Source organism: Sus scrofa, chromosome 9 (assembly GCF_000003025.6).
Source record: "Sus scrofa isolate TJ Tabasco breed Duroc chromosome 9, Sscrofa11.1, whole genome shotgun sequence".
Classification (NCBI taxonomy): Eukaryota; Metazoa; Chordata; class Mammalia; order Artiodactyla; family Suidae; genus Sus; species Sus scrofa.
The window spans coordinates 74,343,458-74,364,992 of NC_010451.4; the positions used below are offsets into that span (position 1 = coordinate 74,343,458).

At 37.4% G+C, this 21,535-nt stretch overlaps 1 protein-coding gene and 1 long non-coding RNA gene across 3 annotated transcripts in view; one reads left to right on the forward strand and one right to left on the reverse strand.

Annotated features, from left to right (window-relative positions):
- The window catches only part of CASD1 (CAS1 domain containing 1), a 71,076-nt gene extending 66,925 nt beyond the window's left edge, over positions 1-4,151 (forward strand). For both annotated transcript variants that reach the window (XM_021063369.1, XM_021063368.1), the window contains exon 18: positions 2,701-4,151. In XM_021063369.1, the coding sequence (XP_020919028.1) occupies positions 2,701-2,967 (267 nt within the window). In that variant the 3' untranslated portion in view covers positions 2,968-4,151. The remainder of the gene's footprint in view (positions 1-2,700) is intronic.
- On the reverse strand, positions 1,481-21,036 carry LOC106504956. The gene is made up of 3 exons (XR_001298948.2): positions 18,550-21,036; positions 14,317-14,365; positions 1,481-1,922 (listed from the first exon to the last, which is right to left on the reverse strand). It is a non-coding gene; the product is annotated as an uncharacterized LOC106504956 (long non-coding RNA).

Sequence of the window (21,535 nt, forward strand, 5' to 3'; positions counted from 1 at the left end):
AATTATCTACAAATCAGTTTAAAATAGGTTTTGAAGGAGTTCCCCTCATGGCACAGTGGTTAACGAATCCGACTAAGAACCATGAAGTTGTGGGTTCGATCCCTGTCCTTGCTCAGTGGGTTAAGGATCCCGCATTGCCTTGAGGTGTGGTGTAGGCCACAGACGCGGCTCAGATCCCAGCGTTGCTGTGGCTCTGGCGTAGGCTGATGGCTACAGCTCCGATTCGACCCCTAGCCTGGGAACCTCCATATGCCGCGGGAGTGATCTTAGAAAAGGCAAAAAGACCAAAAAAATAAATAAATACATAAATAAACAAATAAATAAAATAGGTTCTGAAATACATTCTGAATATTCTGAGTTTTATTATTTGAAATAGAACATTTTAAAACCAAATTCAAATTGTAACTATAAACGATAACATTTTAGAATATCTATTAAGTTGTCTCTAAAATAGAGTAAATATCTCTGAGTCCTAGAATGAAGGTCCAATTTTTTTTTTTTGGTCTCATTTAATAGATTCTGGAGTTCCATTGTGGTCTAGCGAGTTAAGAACCCGACTAGTATCCAGAGAATGTGGGTTCGACCCCCTGCCTCCTCAGTGGGTTAAAGGATCTGGCGTTGCCACAACCTGCAGCGTAAGTTGCGGATGCGGCTGAGATTGTTGCCATGGCTGTGGGTGGTGTAGGCTGGTGGCTGCAGCTCCACTTCTACCCTAGCCTGGTTAGGCAGCTATGCTTACCGCTATACCACCAACACTCAAAAACTCTAGCTTGGGAACCTCCATATGCCACGGGTGTGGCCCTAAAAAGACAGAAAAAAATATATATATAAATTCTGTAGAATTTCTCATATATGTATGTGTCTTTTTAGGGTTTTAGGGCCAAACCTGGGGCATATGGAAGTTGCCAGGCTAGGAGTGGAACTGGAGCTGTAGCTGCTGGCCTACACCACAGCCACAGCAACACCAGATCTGAGCCGCATCTGTGACCTGTGCTGCAGCTCGTGGCAGTGCTGGCTCCTTTAACCCACTGATGAGGCCAAGGACTGAACCTTCATCCTCCTAGATTCTGATTGGGTTCTTAACCCACTGGGCTACAACGAGAACTCCATAGAATTTAGAATTCTTGATCATGAATGAGTTAGTCACTCAGTAGACAAAATAATGTTTATTTTGCAGGCCTCTTAATATTTGGAACATGGGAGGTTTTATTATCTCTAATCAAATGAATTTATAATTTGGTATTTCTATTAAATATATAAAAATTTCATATACTTCATAGCATTTCATATACTTCGTAGCATTTTCTTATCTACGATACTTTGAAGTGATATGATAGAAGAACCACATTTGTAATCACAATCAAAAGTAGAAGTGTTGTCTTCTAATATATATACTTACATAGAAGTTGAGGAGAGGGGGCGGCTCTGCACCTGATGGAGAGGCTGGGGGGGGGCATGGGGTGTCCAGCCCCAGGGCCTCTGCACCTCTGAGGAAGTCCAGGGGTCAGTGGCTCTCCCCCAGCAGGAGGCAATACTGCCACCCCTGGCCTAGTAACCTCAGAGCAGGACAGGATGAAACCAGAGATGGGGCAGAGCAGCTGGGGTGGGACGCACAGCACTGTGGTCCCCTCCCTGTAGGCACCAGGCAGGGGCCAGGCCGCATCATGGCTGACGACCCTGCACCTTCCATATTCTAGGAATATGAGACCATTCTAGGGGCCTGGGGACACTTGGGCTGGGCCAGGAGGTGGAAGGCCCCCTTGGTGGCCCTCGGTGTCTTACGCCCTGTCTCCGCCCTGTTTGTTGTCACTGGGAAGATGAACACCGTGGGTGCTGTGGTTTCTGCTGAAGATTTTCTTTGCTTAAAGCCAGTGTTGGAAATGAAGGGTCAGGCTTTCCTCCACCTGCCCGGGTAGAGGGGGCTGAGAAAAAAAAAAAGTTGGAATATGCTTTAGAAACATTCAAATGCAGTTCAAGACATTTGTCTGGCCATGCAGAACAAATATGATGACATCTTAAAAATAAACACCATGCAGAGTTCCCATCCTGGCTCAGTGGTTAATGAATCTGACTAGGAACCATGAGGTTGCGGGTTCGGTCCCTGCCTTGCTTACTGGGTTAAGGATCCGGCGTTGCTGTGAGCTGTGGTGTAGGTTGCAGACGCAGCTTGGATCCCACGTTGCTGTGGCTGTGGCGTAGGCCGGTGGCTACAGCTCCGATTAGACCCCTAGCATGAGAACTTCCATATGCCGAGGGATCAGCCCTAGAAATGGCAAAAAGACAAAAATAAATAAATAAATACCATGCCACTTCCCTCTCATATATACATACATAAATTCACAAATATGTGCATATGCAGTACATATGTGTGTATATATACACATAGTAATTCTTTATTTGGAGTCTGAATACAAGAGTCCATATATATTGTTAGGTGTCTTCTATATCATGCAAAGAAAATTTTCAGGTTAGAAGGTTCTTGTGCTTCATTTCTTGGGGTCTTTGAAGCAGTGCTTCAGCAAGTAGGAGTTCTGGAGAGTAGAGAGCAATAGACTTTTCGGAGCCAAGAGTGAAGCATAATTAAATAGTTTGGAAAAGCCTTCTAACATAATTATGCTATCAAATGTTTAAATTAGGAAAATATGTAATATATTCATGAGCCATTTAAACATGTCTAACTTAAAATATTTTTCCTTCCAGCTATTTATTTGCCAATATCACATATGGCTGGCAGCAGACACAAGGGGTATCTTGGTACTCATACCTGGAAACCCGATGCTCAACATCATTGTCAGCACTTTCATATTTGTTTGTGTGGCACACGAAATTTCACAGATCACTAATGATCTTGCACAGATTATTATTCCTAAGGATAATTCATCTCTCTTGAAAAGGTTGGCATGTATAGCTGCATTTTTTTGTGGACTCCTCATCTTATCATCCATTCAAGATAAATCAAGACATTAGGTTCCTAAAATACTAAAAAATTGAAACCAAGTTAATTTTGTGTCTACCTAGAAGAGAACAGCATCTATCTGGAGACATAAATGTATAAGTAAGTAAAGACTTGTGTGGCAAGAGGACAGGTCAGTGATATCTGTTGAACATGTGTGGTTGTATATATTGAAAATGTACATAACCAATATGAAATACTGAAAAAAACTGATGAGGCAGAGTGCATTGTATAGGCTTGCATGTGAAAGTCTTTTCTACTGGATCTATATTTCCATTTATAAATGATTTTAAGTTAACATGAAGGCAGGGAAATAATTACCTTTCCAGTAAAAAATATAATTAGTTTAGTGACACCATGGAGTATTTTAATATTTACTAAATTTGTGGTAGTAAGATTGTCTATACCTGTATCATTGTGGAACTTCCTACTTCGTTGAAAACTTTCTTAAGAATCGACTGCAGTATTGTTTTCTTATGTGTGCAATGATGTGGAATGCCAGACAGGTATGTCTTAATGTGCTCATGTTCTGGTGTTATATGTTTCTTGACATGATTTTTCTTCCTAACTGTGGTTTTCAGGTATACAAGCCTAAATATTTATATACTTTGTCAGAGTTGTGCTAGGCTTTATGACAGGGTTTTGTCATTGTTGATGCTGTTGTTGCTTCTTTTTATAAAAAGGCCAAATTTTCTTTCCAATCCAAACATTTAACCTGTTTTCCTTTCCTTAAGCTATACCATTGTAATACCAGTTACCCTGTGGATCCATTGAGTATGCTTTCCCCTTTCTAATTAATTTTTGTATATTATTTCCAATGTTTGGAAGCTCTTTATAACCATTTTGGTATTCCTGTTACTCCCTATTTTAAAAAATATATATATTTATCAATCTAAACTTGTGCTGTGTAGTAAAGATTCAAGTTATGTTTGAGATATATAAACGTGTAGAATTTTAAGTAAACCAATGACCTTGGGCAATATGTATTTTTGGTTTGGTTTTGTTATAAGCTGTTAGAGGTATAAATTTATTTATCTGTTGTACAGATTTGAGTATGAGTTTTAATGTTTGAAAGATTGCACTTGTTTGCTCTTACTATGTGTGGGATAAGATAATTTTTGTTCATTGTATATGAAAATATGGAATAATTTAAACAGTAAATAAACATTCTTTGGATGCTTATTTTTGTATTGTAAAGTATCAAACTCTGTGGGGTTTTTTTTTAAGCTGGATCCAATAATGATTGGTTCAAATGTCCAATTTATTTTTTCAGCCGCTTAGTAAATCACTAAGAGGCAAGTCATTGTGATAATTATTCCTTATTTAACTGTCAGTGCTTTAGAGGATAATCTGCCTTTTCTACCCAGGAGTTAAAATATTATGTTTTATTAGTAATGTTACTTAAAGATTTTAAAATTTTTAATTATTTTTCTTTAGCACTGGATGTATGTGCTAGTGATATTGTCCCGTTAATTGAAGAATATTTCTCAGACAGAAATGTGTGTTCTTTCTTTTTCCTCTCTTCTGCCCTTACTTAATCTTTTGACATTTCCCAGATAGACAATTGTAATGATTCATTGCTCTGCCTCCTAGACTGCGAGCTTATAAGTAGAGAATAGTATAGTTATAAATCAAAAACTTCCAAGTACTGTGATCACATTATTCTTGCTAGTGTGGCTTGCCAATGAGTAGAGTGCATTTTAATTTAGCTTATAAGTTTTATCACCTGAGAAAGATTCTTCCCAATGAAACAGTTGAAAAAGAAGGATGACCAATATTTGTTTTTTTTTTTTAAAGAAGCACTTATATTCACTTGGATATCACTATTAAAAAAACCTAAGTTTTCTTTTGCATTTGAACTCAAGCCTAAAACTTAAGTGGTAACCCCTGTTTCTTCATTACATGCTTTCATTTACTATGTCTGACTTTTATATATGTATAATTAAAAGATGCATTTGTAGTTAAAATGCATTTGTAATTTAGAAAATCAAATATTAAATAGAATGTATTTTAAATGAGTCTTTATGGATAAGAGGTTATTATGCTAAAAGTTGCCACAATGATAGCATCTTATGTGTGGTATATTTTATTTTTTTCTGCATTGACTTATTAAATAATGACTGCATTACTCAATTATACCATTCTTCAGATAAAATGGACACAGGTTCTCTAAAACTCATATTTTTCAATGAGATTTATATTATAGAAAATTTATCATCTGGCCCCAAAAAGTACTTGCTTTACTCACATCTAGCTCCATCCTTCCCTAGCTCTCTTGTCAAACCCTCCCATTTTAACGGGTAACTAACATAGCATTAAAAATTCACAGTCTCACCTAAAACCATTTATTGTACCTGTGAACTGCATCCTGTTATTTGCTTTAGGTATAAAATAACATTTATATCCTACCATTCATACATTGACCAGTTAAAATTTTATTTTTTTTAGTTTTTAATTTTATGGCCACACCCATGGCATATAGAAGTTCCCAGGCCAGGGATTGAGTCTGAGCCACAGCTGTGGCACTGCCAGATCCTTTAACCCTCTGCACTGGGCTGACCAGGCATTGAACACTTGCCTCCACTAAACATTCATCTCTGCAGAGACTCAAGCCACTGCAGTGAGATCCTTAACCCACTGTGCCGTGGCGGGAACTCTGACCAGTTAAACTTTGAAAGGTAGGTGAATGTTTATACACATGCTTTATTATTTAAAATGTTGGTTAGCGTAGGAAAACTTTAAGCTTGGTAAAATTCACTTTTTTTCATTTTTTAAACTTTTATTGCAGTTGATTTACAAGGTTGTGTAACTTCTGCTTTACAACAAAGTGAAAGTAAGTCTGTTTCCCTTCTGCAAATAAGTTCATTTGTATCTTTTTTTTTAGATTCCACATATAAAGTGATATCATATGATGTTTGTCTTTCACTGTCTAACTTCACTTGATAATTTCTAGGTCTAGCCATGTTGCTGCAAGTGGCATTAATTCATGGTTTTTATGGCTAATATTCCAGTGGTTATGTGTACCACATCTTCTTTATCCATTCCTCTGTTAATGAACATTTAGGTGGCTTCCATATCTTGACTGTTGTAAATAGTGCTGCAATGAGCATCGGGGTGTATGTATGTTTTTGAATTATGGTTTTCTCCAGATGGATGCCCAGGAGTGGGATTTCTGCCTCATATGTTTGTTCTATTTTCAGTTTTTTTAAGGAACCTCCATACTGTTTTCCATCGTGGTTGCACCAGCTTACATTCGCACCAACAGTATAAGAGGGTTCCCTTTTCTCCACACGTTCTTCAGCATGTACTCCTTGTAGACTTTTTTTTTTTTTTGTCTTTCTGCGTTTTCTAGGGCTGATCTCGCAGCATATGGGGATTCCCAGGCTAGGGGTCTAATCAGAGCCGTAGCCACCAGCCTACGCCAGAGCCACGGCAATGTGGGATCCGAGCCGCGTCTGCAACCTAAACTGCAGCTCACGGCAACACCAGATCCTCGACCCACTGAGCAAGGCCAGGGATCGAACCCGCAACCTCATGGTTCCTAGTCGGATTCGTTAACCACTGCGCCATGACAGGAACTCTGCTTGTAGACTTTTTGATGATGGTTATTCTATCTGACTGGTGTGAAGTGAAATCTCATTGTAGTTTTGATTTGCATTTCTCTAATAATTAGTGATATTAAGCATCTTTTTGACCATCTGTTTGTTTTTTGGAGAAATGTTTAGATCTTCTGACCATTTTTTAATTGGATTGGCTTTTTTTGGTATAGTTAGGAGATTAATCCCTTGTTGGTTGCTTCATTTGAAAATATCCCATTCTGTAGGTTGTCTTTTTTTTTTTTTTTTGGTCTATGATTTCCTTCGCTATGCAAAAATTTTAAGTTTAATTAGGTCCCATTTGTTTATTTTTGTTTTACTTACTCTAGGAGGTGGATCTGAGAAGATATTGCTGCAGTTTATGTCAGAGAGTATTCAGCCTGTTTTCCTCTAATAAGAGTTTTATAGTATCCATTTTGAGTTTATTTTTGTGTGTGGTACTAGAGAGCATTATAATTTTATTCTTTTACATGTAGCTGTCTAGTTTTCCCAGCACCACTTATTGAAGAGACTGACTTTTCTCCAGGGTATATTCTTACCTCTTTTGTCGTGGATTAGTTGACCATAGGGGTGTGGGTTTATTTCTGAGATTTCTATCCTGTTCCATTGATCTATATGTCTGTTTCTATGCCAGTTCCATGCTGTTTTGATGACTGTAGCTTTGTAGTGTAGTCTGAAGTCAAGGAGCCTGATTCTCGCAGCTTTATTTTTCTCTCTCGGGACTGCTGTGGCTGTTCAGGATCTTTTGTGTTTCCATACAAATTTAAATTTTTTTTGTTGTAATTCTACGAAAAATGCCATTGGTAATTTGATAGGGATTGCATTGAATCTTTAGGTTGCATTGGGTAGTATACATATTTTGACAATATTGATTCTTCCAGTCCAAGAGCATGGTATATATTTCCATCTATTTGTGTCATCTTTTTTTTTTTTGGCTTTTTGCTTCTATGACATATGGAAGTTCCCAGGCTAGGGTTCAGATCAGAGCTACAGGTGGGTCCTACTCCACAACCATGGCAACACCTGATCCAAACCACCTCTGTGATTTATATACCACAACTTTCAGTAATGCCAGATCCTTAACTCACTGACCCAGTCCAGGGATGGCTGACTTCACTTAGCATGATAATTTCTAGGTCCATCCATGTTGCTAAAAATGCCAGTATTTCATTCTTTTTAATGGCTGAATAATATTCCATTGTGTATATGTACCACATCTTCTTGATCCACTCCTCTGTCAATGGACATTTAGGTTGTTTACATGTCTTGGCTATTGCATAGAGGGCTGCAATGAACATTGGAGTGCATGTGTCTTTGCGAGTCGTGATTTTCTCTGGATAGATGCCCCGGAGTGGGATTGCTAGATCAAATGGTAGTTCTATTTTTAGTTTTCTGAAGAATCTCCATGCTGTTTTCCACAGTGTTGCACCAATTTACAATCCCACCAACAGTGTATTAGGGTTCCCTTTTCTCCACACCCTCTCCAGCACTTATTGTTTGTAGACTTTTTGATGATGGCCATCCTGGTTGGTGTAAGGTGGTACCTCATATTGGTTTTGATTTGCATTTCTCTGATGATGAGTGATGTTGAACATCTTTTCAGGTGTTTTTTGGCCATCTGTATGTCTTCTTTAGAGAACTGTCTGTTTAGATCTTCTGCCCATTTTTTGATGGGTTTGTTTGTTTTTTTGGTATGGAGCTGCAGAAGGTGTTTATAAATTAAACCCATGCACCTACAGCCAACTAATCTATGCAAAGGAGGCAAGAATATACAATGGAGAAAGGACAGCTTTTTCAGTAAGTGGTGCTGGGAAAACTGGACAGCCACATGGAAAAGACCTAACACCATACACAAGAATAAACTCAAAGTGGATTAAAGATCTAGATATAAAACCAGATACTATAGAACTCTTAGAGGAAAACATAGGCCAAACACTCTCTGACATAAACAACAGCAACTGCTTCTCAGATCCACCTCTTAGAGTATTGACAATAAAAACAAAAATAAACAAATGGGACCTAATCAAACTTAAAATTTTCTGCACAGCAAAGGAAACCCTAAACAAAACAAAAAGACAACCCACAGAATGGGAGAAAATCTTTGCAAGTGAATCAACTGACAAGGGATTACTCTCCAAAATTTATAAACATTTTCTGCAGATCTCTTTTTTTCTAAGGGCTTATCAATTTTGTTCATCTTTTCAAAGAAGCAGTTTTTAGTTTCATTAATCTTTGCTGTTGGTTTCTTCCTAACAACAGATATATTTCATATATATTTCATTTCTATCTGCTCTGATCTTTATGCTTTCTTTCCTTCTACTCACTTTGGGTTTTGTTTGTTCTTGTTGCTTTAGGTGTAAGGTTAGGTTGTTTATTTGAGATTTTTGTTTTCTCAGGTATTTGTATTGCTATTAATAACTTCCCTTGAGAACTGCTTTTGCTGCATCCCATAGGTTTTGGATCATAGCATCTTCATTTGTCATAGGTATTTTTTATTTCCTCTTTGATTTTTTTCAATGATCATTGGTTGTTTAATAGCATATTGTTTAGTCTCCACTTGTGTTTTTTGCTGTTGTCTCCTTGTTGTTGATTTCTTATAGCATTGTGGTTGGAAAAGATGTTTGATATGATTTCAATTTTCTTCAATTTAGCAAGGCTTGATTTGTGTCCCAGAATGTGATCTGTCCTAGAGAATGTGTGCTTTAGAAGAATGTGTATTCCACTGCCTTGGGATGGAATATTCTGTTAATAAGTATTAAATGATGCATAGACTAGAGGGATTTAAGGCCTTTGTTTTCTTGTTGATTTTCTGTCTGGATGATCTGTTAATGAAGGTCCCTACTATTGTGTTATTGCCAATTTTCTCCTTTTAAGGTTGTTAGCAGTTGCCTTGTGTATTTAGGAGCTCCTATGTTGGGTGCATATATATTTACAATATTATATCTTCTTCTTGATCATTATGTAATGTCCTCTCTCTCTTATAACATTCTTTAAAATCTATTTTGTGTGATATGAGTATTGCTACTCCAGCTTTGTTTTGATTTGTTTTTATGGAATATCTTCTTTCATTCTCTCACTTTGTATGTATCCCTAGAACTGAAGTGAGTCTCTTTTGTAGATAGATGGGTCTTGTTTTTGTACCCATTCAGCCAGTCTATGTCTTTTGTTTGGAGGCATTCAGTTCATGTACATGAAAGGTAGTTAATATATATGTTCTTATTGCCAGTTTTATTAATTGTGTTGGATTTGGGAGGGGGAGGGTTTGTTTTTGTTTTTGCTTTTCTTTTTTCTTCCCTTCTCTTGTGATTTGATAACTGTGTTTAGTGTTGTCTTTGGATTGCTTTTTCAAATTTGTGTATGTATCTATTGTAGATTTTTTAGTTTGTGAAGTCTATGTATATACGAGATTGTTTAAGTTGCTGGTTTCCTAATTGCAAATGCATCTCCAGTATCCTGCTTTTGTACCCTCCTCTTCTCACAATTACAGGTTTCTATATCATATTTGTGTGTGGATGATTTCTTGCCTTTACTATTCGTTCACCTTTACCAGTGTGCTTTTTCATTTGTAATGTTCTCGTTTCTAGTTGTGGCCTTCTCTTTTCCACCTAGAGACGTTCCTTTAGTATTGGTTGTAAAGCTAGTTTAGTGGTGCTGAATTCTCTTAGCTTTTGCTTGTTTGTAAAGCTTTTCATTTCTCCTTCTAACCTGAATGAGGGCCTTGCTGGGTAGAGTATTCCTGGTTGAAGGTTTTTTTCCTTTCATTAATCCTGCCACTCCTTTTGGCCTGCAGAGTTTCTTTTTTTTTTTTTTTTTTTTTTTTTTTTGTCTTTGTTGTTGTTGTTGTTGCTATTTCTTGGGCCGCTCCCACAACATATGGAGGTTCCCAGGCTAGGGGTTGAATCGGAGCTGTAGCCACCAGCCTACGCCAGAGCCACAGCAACGCGGGATCCGAGCCGCGTCTGCAACCTACACCACAGCTCACGGCAATGCCGGATCGTTAACCCACTGAGCAAGGGCAGGGACCGAACCCGCAACCTCATGGTTCCTAGTCGGATTCGTTAACCACTGCGCCACGATGGGAACTCCTGGCCTGCAGAGTTTCTGCTGAAAAATCAGCTGATAACCTTATTGTCATTCCCTTATATGCTGCTCTTCCATAGCTGCTGTAAGTATTTTCTCTTTGTTCTTAATTTTGGTCAATATGATTAATATGTGTCTTGGGCTGTTCCTCCTTGGATTTATTCTATATGGTATCTGTTTTGCTTCCTGGATTTGAGTGTGTGATTCCTTTCTCATGTTAGTGAAGTTTTCTGCTATTATCTCTTCAAATATTTTCTCTGGCCCTTTCTCTCTCTCCTCTTTCTGGCAGCCCTATAATGCAAATGTTGGTGTGTTTAAAGTTGTCCTAGAGTTCTCTTAGACTGTCCTCATTTCTTTTCATTCTTTATACTGTTCCATGTCAGTGATTTCCACCAGTCTGTCTTCTGCCTCATGTATTCATTATTCTGCCTCCTACATTGATACTGTTTTCATCTAGTTAATTTTTTATTTCAGTTATTGTATTTTGCATCTCTGCTTCTTTAATCTTTAAATCTCCATTTTCTTTGTTCAACATTTCTTGTAATTTATCAATCTTTGCCTCCAGTTTTTTCCTGAGATTTTGGATCATCTCTATTATCAAAGTCTTATTCATGGAGATTGTTAATCTCCAGTTCACAAAGCTGTTTTTCTGGGGTTTTCTCTTATTCATTCATCTGGCTACTATTTCTCTGCCTTTTCATTTTGCATGGCCTCCTTTGTACAGGCTTGAGGGTTGTAGCCTTTCTTCTGGTATCTGCCCCCTTATAGAAGAAGTTGATACAGGGGCTTGTGGTAGGCTTGCCCATGGGACGAACTGATGGCTACTCACTGGACAAGCTGAGCCTTGTTCCTCTGGTGAGTAGGGCTTTGACTTTAGGTGTGATAAGAGGTGGCTCTGTGCCTGGAAGGACTTTAGGCAGCCTTTTGCTCATGCATGGGGCTGTGTTCCCACATTTGTTGTTTGGCCTGGAGCTTCTCAGCCCTAATGGGTGGGGCCAAATTTTTCCAAAATGGCAGCCTCCAAGGGAGCTCATGCCAGTGATTATTCCTGGGACCTCTGCCTCCAATGTCTGGTCCCCACAGTGCGCTGCAGGTTTTTATGGATTTTTATGGTCCTTGGAACCCAGTGCACATGAAGCTATGTGTGCCCTCCAAGATTGGAGTGACTGTTTCCCCCAGTCCTGTGGCACTCATGCACACAAGCCCCACTGACCTTTAGCACCAAATGCTCTAGAGGCTTCTTTCTCCCAATGCCAAACCCTGAGGCTGGGAAGCCTGACATGGGGTTCAGAAATCTCATTCACATGCAAAAGCCTCTGTGATAGAGTATTTTCCAGGGTGTGGGTTGCCTACCTGGCAGGTATGGGATTGCTTATACCATGCAAGTGCCCCTCCCACCATCTTGGTGTGGTTTCTTCTTTGGCTTTTGGTGTAGGATTTTTTTTTTTTTTTTTTTGGTAGTTTCCAGGCTATTTTCTTTCTTTTGTCTTTTTGCCATTTCTTAGGCCACCCCCACAGCATGTGGAGGTTCCCAGGCTAGGGGTCAAATCAGAACTGTAGACGCTGGCCTACTCCAGAGCCATAGCAAAGCAGGATCCAAGCCGCGTCTGCAGCCTACACCACAGCTCATGGCAATGCCGGATCCTTAACCCACTGAGCAAGGCCAGGGATCGAACCTGCAACCTCATGGTTCCTAGTCAGCTTTGTTAACCACTGAGCCACAACAGGAACTCCCCTCCATGCTATTTTCTTGATGGTTGTTCAGCAGTTGTAATCTTGGTGTTTTCATGAGAGAAGGTGAGCTTAAGTAATTGTACTCTACCATCTTGTCCCAATCTCTGGTTTCTATTGGTGAGATTAATGATAAGCATATCTGTGTTTGACAATATATTTTACAATCTAGTAAAAGATAATATATAAGCCATTAAGGGCAAATAAATACCAAAAGATCTAGAGCAAAACCTTCGTAAAATAAACTCAATAAGACAATTTGTCAAAGAATATGCAGTTTCAGGAGTTCTCATCATGGCGCAGTGGAAATCAATCTGACTAGGAACCGTGAGGATGCAGGTTTGATCCCTGGCCTTGCTCAGTGGGTTAAGGACACGGCCTTGCCGTGAGCTGTGGTGTAGGTTGGCAGCTGTAGCTCCGATTTGATCCCTAGCCTGGGAACCTCCATATGCCGTGGTTTCAGCCTTAAAAAGACAAAAAAACAAACAAATAAAGAATATGCAATTTCAGGAGAATGCCTCTCCTCCTTTAGATTGATAAAAGGAGGAAGGACAATGGAGCAAACTTTAGGACAGCCAAGTTGGAATTTCTGTTGAACTGTATTAAATTGCTAATACACTGTCACTTTTGACCTGCAATAATGGCATTTTCAGAGGGCTCAACCCAACAGCATCCCTAAAGAAAAAATACTCGATAGTTACCTGTAGAATTAATCTTAACAAGTATCTCAAAAATTCTAAATATTAAGATATTCATATTTGAAATGCACCCTTTAATCCATTTTTGTCTTTTAATGAAATCCCTTTTAGTGTCTTGTATGATACGAATTAGAATTATAAAACTTCTTTTAAAAGATGGCATCTTTTTTATACTACTTTATCGATCCATTTTCCAAAAGAGTTGAATATGAGTTATAAAATATCTACTAGGTTAAGAAATAAGATTCTAATTATTTATAAAATAGTTTTAAAAATAGTATTCCAGAAGTTCACATTGTGCCTCAGCAATAACAAACCTAACTAGTATCCGTAAGGATGCAGTTTCCATCTCTAGCCTCACTCAGTGAGTTAAGCATCCAGCATTGCCACAAGCTACTGCATAGGTCACAGAAATGGCTTGGATCTGGCATTGCTGTGACTGTGGCATAGGCCAGCAGCTGCCAGCAGCTGCCAGCAGCTGCAGCTCCAATTGGATCCCTAGCCTGGGAACTTCCATATGCCATGGGTGCATAAAAAGACAAAGTGGAAAAAAAAATACCGTTGCAAAGCATAAACCGCAATAGGTCAATATTTTTAAAGGATTTGTTGTTGCCTAGAAATGTTTATCATGTGTAGGGCAAAATCTTCATCCTTAAAAGTATCAAAAATCATTAAAATAAATCACAAAACTATTAACAAGACTTTATTTTTTAATTCTAGAGCTATCACAGATGGATTAACTTTTAGTCTCCACTACCAGATTAAACCAGAGTTTAGTTGATAGTAAAAGCTTTCCATTTTTATCACTCAATTTTTTTTTTTTTTTTTTTTTTTTTTTTTTGCTTGTTTCCTTAAGGCCGTGCCCATGGCACATGGAAGTTCACTGGCTAGGGGGCAAATCAGAGCTACAGCTGCCAGCCTGTACCATAGCAATGCCAAATCCAAGCCACATCTGCCACCTACCCCACAGCTCACAGCAATGCCAGACCCTTAACCCACTGAGCAAGGCCAGGGATCAAACACATATGCTCACGGATCCTAGTGAGGCTCACTAACCACTGAACCACGAAGTAAACTCCCACTCAATTCTTTTTAACATGAATTCCAGCCAGACCAATATTTGGTTCCCCAAATATACTATTCTTTTCCTTTATTTTCCCCTTTTTTGTCTATCTAAATTCTGCTTTTTTTATAGTATATCTTAAATTCTACCTTCTCTGTGAAACACAGTATCTTCTTTTAAAGTAGCATTAATTACCTGGTTCCATTATTTTGGCATTTCTTCCATTCCTTTAGTAGGACTGCACCTGTAGGGAGAAGATGGATGTACACAAAGTAGACATAGAGAGGCTTAACCATCAGCTAAGAGGTTCTGACTTTATTTCTCCCATTTTAAAAACAAAATTCCTCTTTTTCTCTAGCATTCCCAAAGCTACTGCTTTAGTTATCTTCTCCAAGCCTGAATTGCTCTTGTCAGATCAGCGAGCGCCTTCATATTGCTAAACCTAATGATCAATCCTTAGTTTTCACCCTACTTGACATAGGAGCAGTATTTGACACAGTTGATTTACTGCCTCCCTTTTCAACCACTTCCTCCACTATGCTTCCAGGATGTTACCCTCTCCTGTCTTATCCCTACCTCAGTAGCCATTCTTTCAGTCCTGGGTCCTGGGTTCTCTTCGGACCTTCCGTTTCTAAATTGCAATTCCCCAACACTCAGTTCAGACCTTTAAGTGTACACTCACTTATTAAGTGATACCACCTTGTCATATGGCTTTAAACATATTTTGGTGTCTACCAAGTTTGTCTAACATCTCCATTTGGATATCTAAAAGACGTCTCGAACTTGAGTCAAATCAAATTTAGCTTTCCTACTAGTGGCCATAAAAAACACCCATAGTCTTTCTCTTCTCAGTAAATCTCAACTATATCCTTCAGGTGCTCAAATTAAAATTTTTGACCTCTTTTTTTTTTTTTTTTTTTTCTGAAAAACCCTAATAGTCATTTTATTCTGATACTACTTGTACAGAGTATATAACAACATTGCCCAGGTACCTCAGTGCCATATTTGATATGGTTTTAACAGATGCCATGTGCCCCTGTGGGGGAGAGTGGTGACTGAATCTGTGTTCCTGCTGTGTGTTATTTGCACATCATTCCACAGGGCTTGGACTTTAAGGGATCAAAGAATATCCAAACTCAGTCTCATATATTCTGAGTTTGTTAACAATGTGCTGACTACATTTTTCTTACATTTTAGTAAATTTTTGCAGCTTCATCTTCAAAGTATATCCATAATTCAATAATTCAACCTCTTGTCACCACCTCCAGTGTGATCACCCTGTCCCAGAAGTCCACCAGCTCTTTCCTAGATTATGGTACTAGTCAGCCTCATTCTTCTCTGTGGTTCTGACATTTTTACACTTTTTTACTTACTTTTTAAAAAAAGTTTCCATTTTCCCCCATTAGAATGTAATTTTTCTGAAGACAGAGAATTTTCTGTTTTATTTGTGGTATCCATAGCTCCTAGAATAATACCTCCCAATTATTTGCTGCATGAACTCATTAATAAATGCCACAGAAACAATGTTAAGTATTAATCCCATTCGAGGTAGGTGGGCAGCCCTGCAAATGATGAAAATCATTTTGCCTACTGCTTTCTCAGTATTTACGAGACGAAACTAAAGACATACTTTCTTGGCTTTTAAAATATTAATTTGAAATATTTAACACAGTAGTGCAACCAGATAAATTGTGACTCTGCAGCAGTGTAAAGGTCTTTCTGTCAGCTATTTGTAGACTTGAGCACTAACCATACCAGGTAGAACATAAGCCTTTTTACTTGCTCTGATTCCTACCTTTTCTTATTTTCTTCCTTCAAAATGCTGGGAGCAAATGTCAACTGTAATTTGTCATTGTACTTAGACTATTTCTTATAGAAGTATTTCTTTGGAATCCTATCTATCAAAAGAGGAAAAAAATAAATCAAGAAAGCCATGTGTTTTAAAAAGAGACATTGTGGGAGTTCCCGTCATGGCTCAGTGGTTAACGAATCTGACTAGGAACCATGAGGTTGTGGGTTCAATCCCTGGCCATGCTCAGTGGATTAAGGATCCAGCGTTGCCACGAGCTGTGGTGTAGGTTGCAGACGTGGCTTGGATCCCCAGTTGCTGTGGCTCTGCTGTAGGCTGGCAGCTACAGCTTCGATTAGACCCTTAGTCTGGGAACCTCCATATGCCATGGGTGCGGCCCTAGATAAAAGGCAAAAAGACACACACACACAAAAAAAAAAATCAAAAAAAGAGACATTGTGCTTTTTGGGGAATTCAAAAATACCCTTCTGTATTCAGATAAAATGTGACTGTCATAAAATACTACTTTAAAAAATTTATGACATAGGAACTTTGTTTCACACAGTTGCTAGTACATAGAAATGTATACGTGAGTGCCAGTATAAGTAAAAATCAGACCAATGAGTTAAATGAAAGCCTGAAATTTCAACAGGACTTGAATGAAAATGTTAAAGGAGATAATGCTGTGAAATTTAGATTATATATTAAGTGAAAAAATGCATCAGAGCATTTAACAGATGGCAATTTTTAAAAGCATATTCATTGAATGTAGCAGAAATTACATGCCAGTAAGCAGAAATACATGCCAAAAAGAACTAAGCTTTTGAAAATAGAAGGCTAACTAGGAAAATGATTTTCTCTCTCAGTATATCAAGATATGGCTGAGAACTCAGAGGAAGTTTATGAGAAGTGTAATGTGTGACATTTTCTATTGCACTTAAGAGCCCAGATATCAGCAAACCACCTAGTTGTGTTTACTTTCATTGACAATTCTAATGTAACCAAGTGACTCAGAAGCATACCTATGTCATGTTCATTATAAGAAAGTGATTTACTGGTTGATTTGGATTGAAACAATATTAAAGTTTGATAAAGCCTAATGTTATATGATAACAAAGTTCTATTATGATGATCCATGGACTTACAAAATAAGACTGTTATTAGTGATGTTTTGCAAGGACATGGAACTTAAGTCCACTCATGTCATTCCCTGGGAATGACTTTGTATTCTTTTTAAAAAATATAATATATTCTGGATATAGTCATTGATAAGAAACTGGAAGTATTTTGTCGCTTATCATATAGATAGGTCAGTGTTTTTGTTTGATAAGCTGGATGTACCATATGGGAGCCTGCTATGTAATAAGAGGCTAGATTGCACTGATTTAGCAATCTTTAGAACAGTTTTAAGAGATTACATTTTTTACATCATTCAAGAGAAAATGACCCCATTCACTTAATTTCAGAGACTGAAATAAAGATGACCAATTTTGAATGGCAGTTCAAACTGTCTTAACCATTCTGAATATTTCTCTGCAAAGATATACAAAAATAATTGAATATGTGACTCGATTTGTTCATTTTCAGGATAGTTGTAATTGGGGAAATTTATTTGGCAATGTTTATTCTGATTTATTTTCTTATGCTCAAAATGTTTTCCAGAGAGGAAACTGCTGGCAAATACATTCCCAAAATTATAGGATTGAAGATGAAATTCTTGAAAACTCTCTGGTTTTGAATGTTATAAAATGTAATAGCACTATTTGTTTTACCTTTTCATATTAATAGTGGTAATGAAAATATGGATATAGGAGGAAAAAGTAGAATTACATAGCTGCCATTCAATATGGTACCAGAATCTAAATATGACAAAATTGGAATACCTGAATTCTATGTAGCATTAGTAACAGTCTTTGAAGTATAAACACTTTCTCCAAAGAAGATATACATATGGCCAAAAAGCACATGAAAATATGCTCAACATTGCCAGTTAGAGAAAAGTAAATCAAAACTACAGTGAGGTATTATCACCTCACACCAGTCAGAATGGCCATCATCACTAAGTCTACAAACAATAAATGCTGGAGAGGGTGGGAGAAAGGGAACTCTCCTACACTGTCGGAGGGAATGTAAATTGGTACAACCACCACGGAAAACAGTCTGGAACTTCCTCAAAAAATTAAAAATAGCTATGATCCAGCAATACTATATGATCCTGCAGTCCCGTTCCTGGGCATTTATCTGGATGAAACCATAATTCAAAAAGATAAATGCACCCCAGTATTTACAGCAGCACTATTTACCATAACCAAGATATGGAAGCAATTTAAATATCCATCAACAGAGGAATGGATAACGATGTATGTACATAGATACAATGGAATATTACTCGGCCATAAAAAAGCATGGAATATTGCCATTTGTGCAATATAGATGGACCTAGAAATTACCGTACTAAATGAAGTAAGAAAAAGATATCATGTAGTATCACTTATATATGTGGACTCTAATAGAAATGATACAAAAGAACTTATTTACAAAACAAAAAGAGACCCACAACTTAGAAAACAAACGTGGTTACCAAAGGGGACAGGTGGAGGGAGGGATGGATTCGCAGTATGGGATTGATATATACTCACTATTGCATATGAAGTGGATGGTCAGCAGGGACCTGCTATATACCACAGGGAACTCATTATTCTGTGATATGGAAAAGAATCTGAAAAAGAATGGGTAGAAGTCAACAATACTTCATTAAAATTTAAAAAATAAAAAATTTAAAAATTATTCTGCAGGTATTTTATCCACTGAAGAATTTTGAGGACTATTAAACAGAATAAAATAAAATACTTTGCCTTTAAAGGGTTCAAAGGTAAACTTTTACTGAACATCACAATAGGAAAATATAACATTTTACATCTTAGTGAAAAAACGAAACCAATATTTTTTTCTCAATTCAAGGTAAACCAAGAAAGAAAAACACAATTTTGTTTTTTCATTTTAGAATTGAAAATATCTCCAGTATTGTAGATGTTTATCATATTAAAGGCTAATGCCTTTAATTCACAGGCCAGGGATTGAACTCATGCCACAGTTGCAGCCTGAACCAAAACTGTGGCAAAGCCGGATCCTTGTCTTTCCTTTTGTGACTTATTTTTTGTCTTTCCTTTTGTGACTTATTCATTAAAAATAAAAGTTTGATTCTGTATCTGGCAGTTGTTTTTGTTTTTACTTCTTAGCCCTAAGAATTCTACTTTCTATCAGGTCAAAGTGTTTGATTTTTTACTGCAGCTTTTTCATAACTAGGTCAGTTTGTTTTGTCTGGTAAGTCATTGGGTCAAGGTCCTGTTAATAAAAGGACTAGAAGCTCCTCTGTGAGGCTGTCTTTTCTCCAAAGTCCTTCCTTCCTACGGTAATTCATTGTCCCTTCCCCAGTAGTTCCTTCCCCTCACCTCTCTTCAGGTTACTTGCTTTCTGGGATTCCAATGCCACTGCCAAAAAAGTGGCATTTCTTAGAATATTTTTTCTGGTGTTTAGGTGCTTCTATGGTGGGGTGCATATATGTTAATGACCATAATAGCCTCTTTTTATATTAATCCTTTTATTATATAGTATCCTTTATCAGCTTTCTGGCCTTTAAAGTCTATTTTGTCTAATATGAACATTGATAACCCCATTTTTTCATTTTTGTTTGCATGAAATATCTTTTTCCACGACTGAAGTATCTTTTCCCATGCCTTCAATTTCAATCTAATGCATGTCCTTTGCCCTAAAGAGGGTCTCTTGTAGGCAGCACATTTTAGGTCCTTGTTTTATTTATCCAATCTGCCACTCTTGATTGGCACATTTAGTCCGTTGACATTTATGGTAATTGACAGATTTGTATTTATTGCTACTTTAAAACATTTTCTAGTTGATTTTTGTATGTCTTCTTTGTTTCCTTTTGTCTTTCCTTTTGTGACTTGATTGTTTTCTTTTGTATTGTGCTTGTGTTCTTTTCTTTTTGGTTTTTGTGTTCTCTTGTTTTTTTTTTTTTTCTGTTGTAAGTTTTCATTTGCGGTTACCATGTTTTTCAAATGTGTTAACCCATTGTATATGTGCTTTATACTGGTAATCATATGGTTGTTTTTTTGTTGGGAGGGGGCTGCAACAGCATGTAAAAATTCCCAGGCCAGGGATTGAACTCATGCCACAGTTGCAGCCTGCACCAAAACTGTGGCAAGGCCGGATGCTTGTTGTGCCAGGCAGGAACCTCCTAAATTTTTTTTTTAGAATGTATTAAGCCTACATTTTCTTACTCTCCTCCCCCACACTTTATGATTTTGATTTAATCTTTTCTACATGTTTATCCTTTTGCTGTTCGTTGTTGTCATCACTGCTTTCATAAAAAAAGTTTCATTTAAAAAATATCTGTGACTTATTTAAGTGATTTATTTTCCAACTGATTTTCTGTTTCCTATAGATTCCTTCTTTTCTATTTAGAGAAGACCTTTCAGTATTTCTTTTAGGATAGTTTTAGTATTGCTGTATTTTTTAGTTTTTGCTTATGTGATAAATTCTTTATGTCTCCTAAATAATTATATTGCTTAGTAGAGTATTAACAAATATTAACAGCCATAAAGAGAGAAACTGACAGGAATATGGTAATAGTAGGAGACTTTAACACACAACTCACATCAATGGATAGATCTTCCAGGCAGAAAAATCAGTAAAGTAACAGAGATCCTAAATTATACAATAGGTCAGTTAATTGATATTTTCAGGGCATTACAATCAAAACAAAAAAATACATATTCTTTTCACGTGCACATCAAACATTCAGATTGACCACATAGTAGAACACGAAATAAGCCTCAACAAACTAAAGGATATAAATTATTTTAAGCATTTTTTCTGACCACAACATGAAACTAGAACTCATGAAACTAGAATTTAACCATAGAGAAATGGGGTGGGGGGGCAGGGACAGCAATTACATGTTACATGAAAGAAAATTCTACTGTGGCGTTCCCGTCGTGGCTCAGCAGTTAACGAATCCGACTATGAACTATGAGGTTGCAGGTTCAATCCCTGGCCTTGCTCAGTGGGTTGATGATCTGGCATTGCTATGAGTTGTGGTGTAGGTCACAGATGCGGCTCGGATCCCGTGTTGCTGTGGCTCTAGTGTAGGCCAGCGGCTAGAGCTCTGATTCAACCCCTAGCCTGGGAATTCCATATGCTGTGGGAGCAGCCCTAGAAAAGACAAAAAAAAAAAAAAAAAATTCTACTGAAAAACCAAAATCTATGGGATGCAGCAAAAATAGTTCTTAGAGGAAATTCATGACAATACAGGCCTTTCTCCAAAAAACAACAAAAAAAACCAATCTACCACCTAAAAGAAGAGAATAAAACCTAAGGTCAGCAAAAAGAAATAATAAAGATCAAAAAGAAAATAGATTTTAAAAAATAGAAAAAATCAGTTTGAGAAGAGCTGGTTATTTAAAAGGGTAAACAAAATTGACAAACCTCTGGCCATGTTTCCTAAGAAAACAGAGGGGACCCAAATAAACCAAGTAAGAAGTGAAAGAGGAGAAATAACAAATGGTATCACAGAAACAAACAAAAAATCATAGGAATGCTATGAAC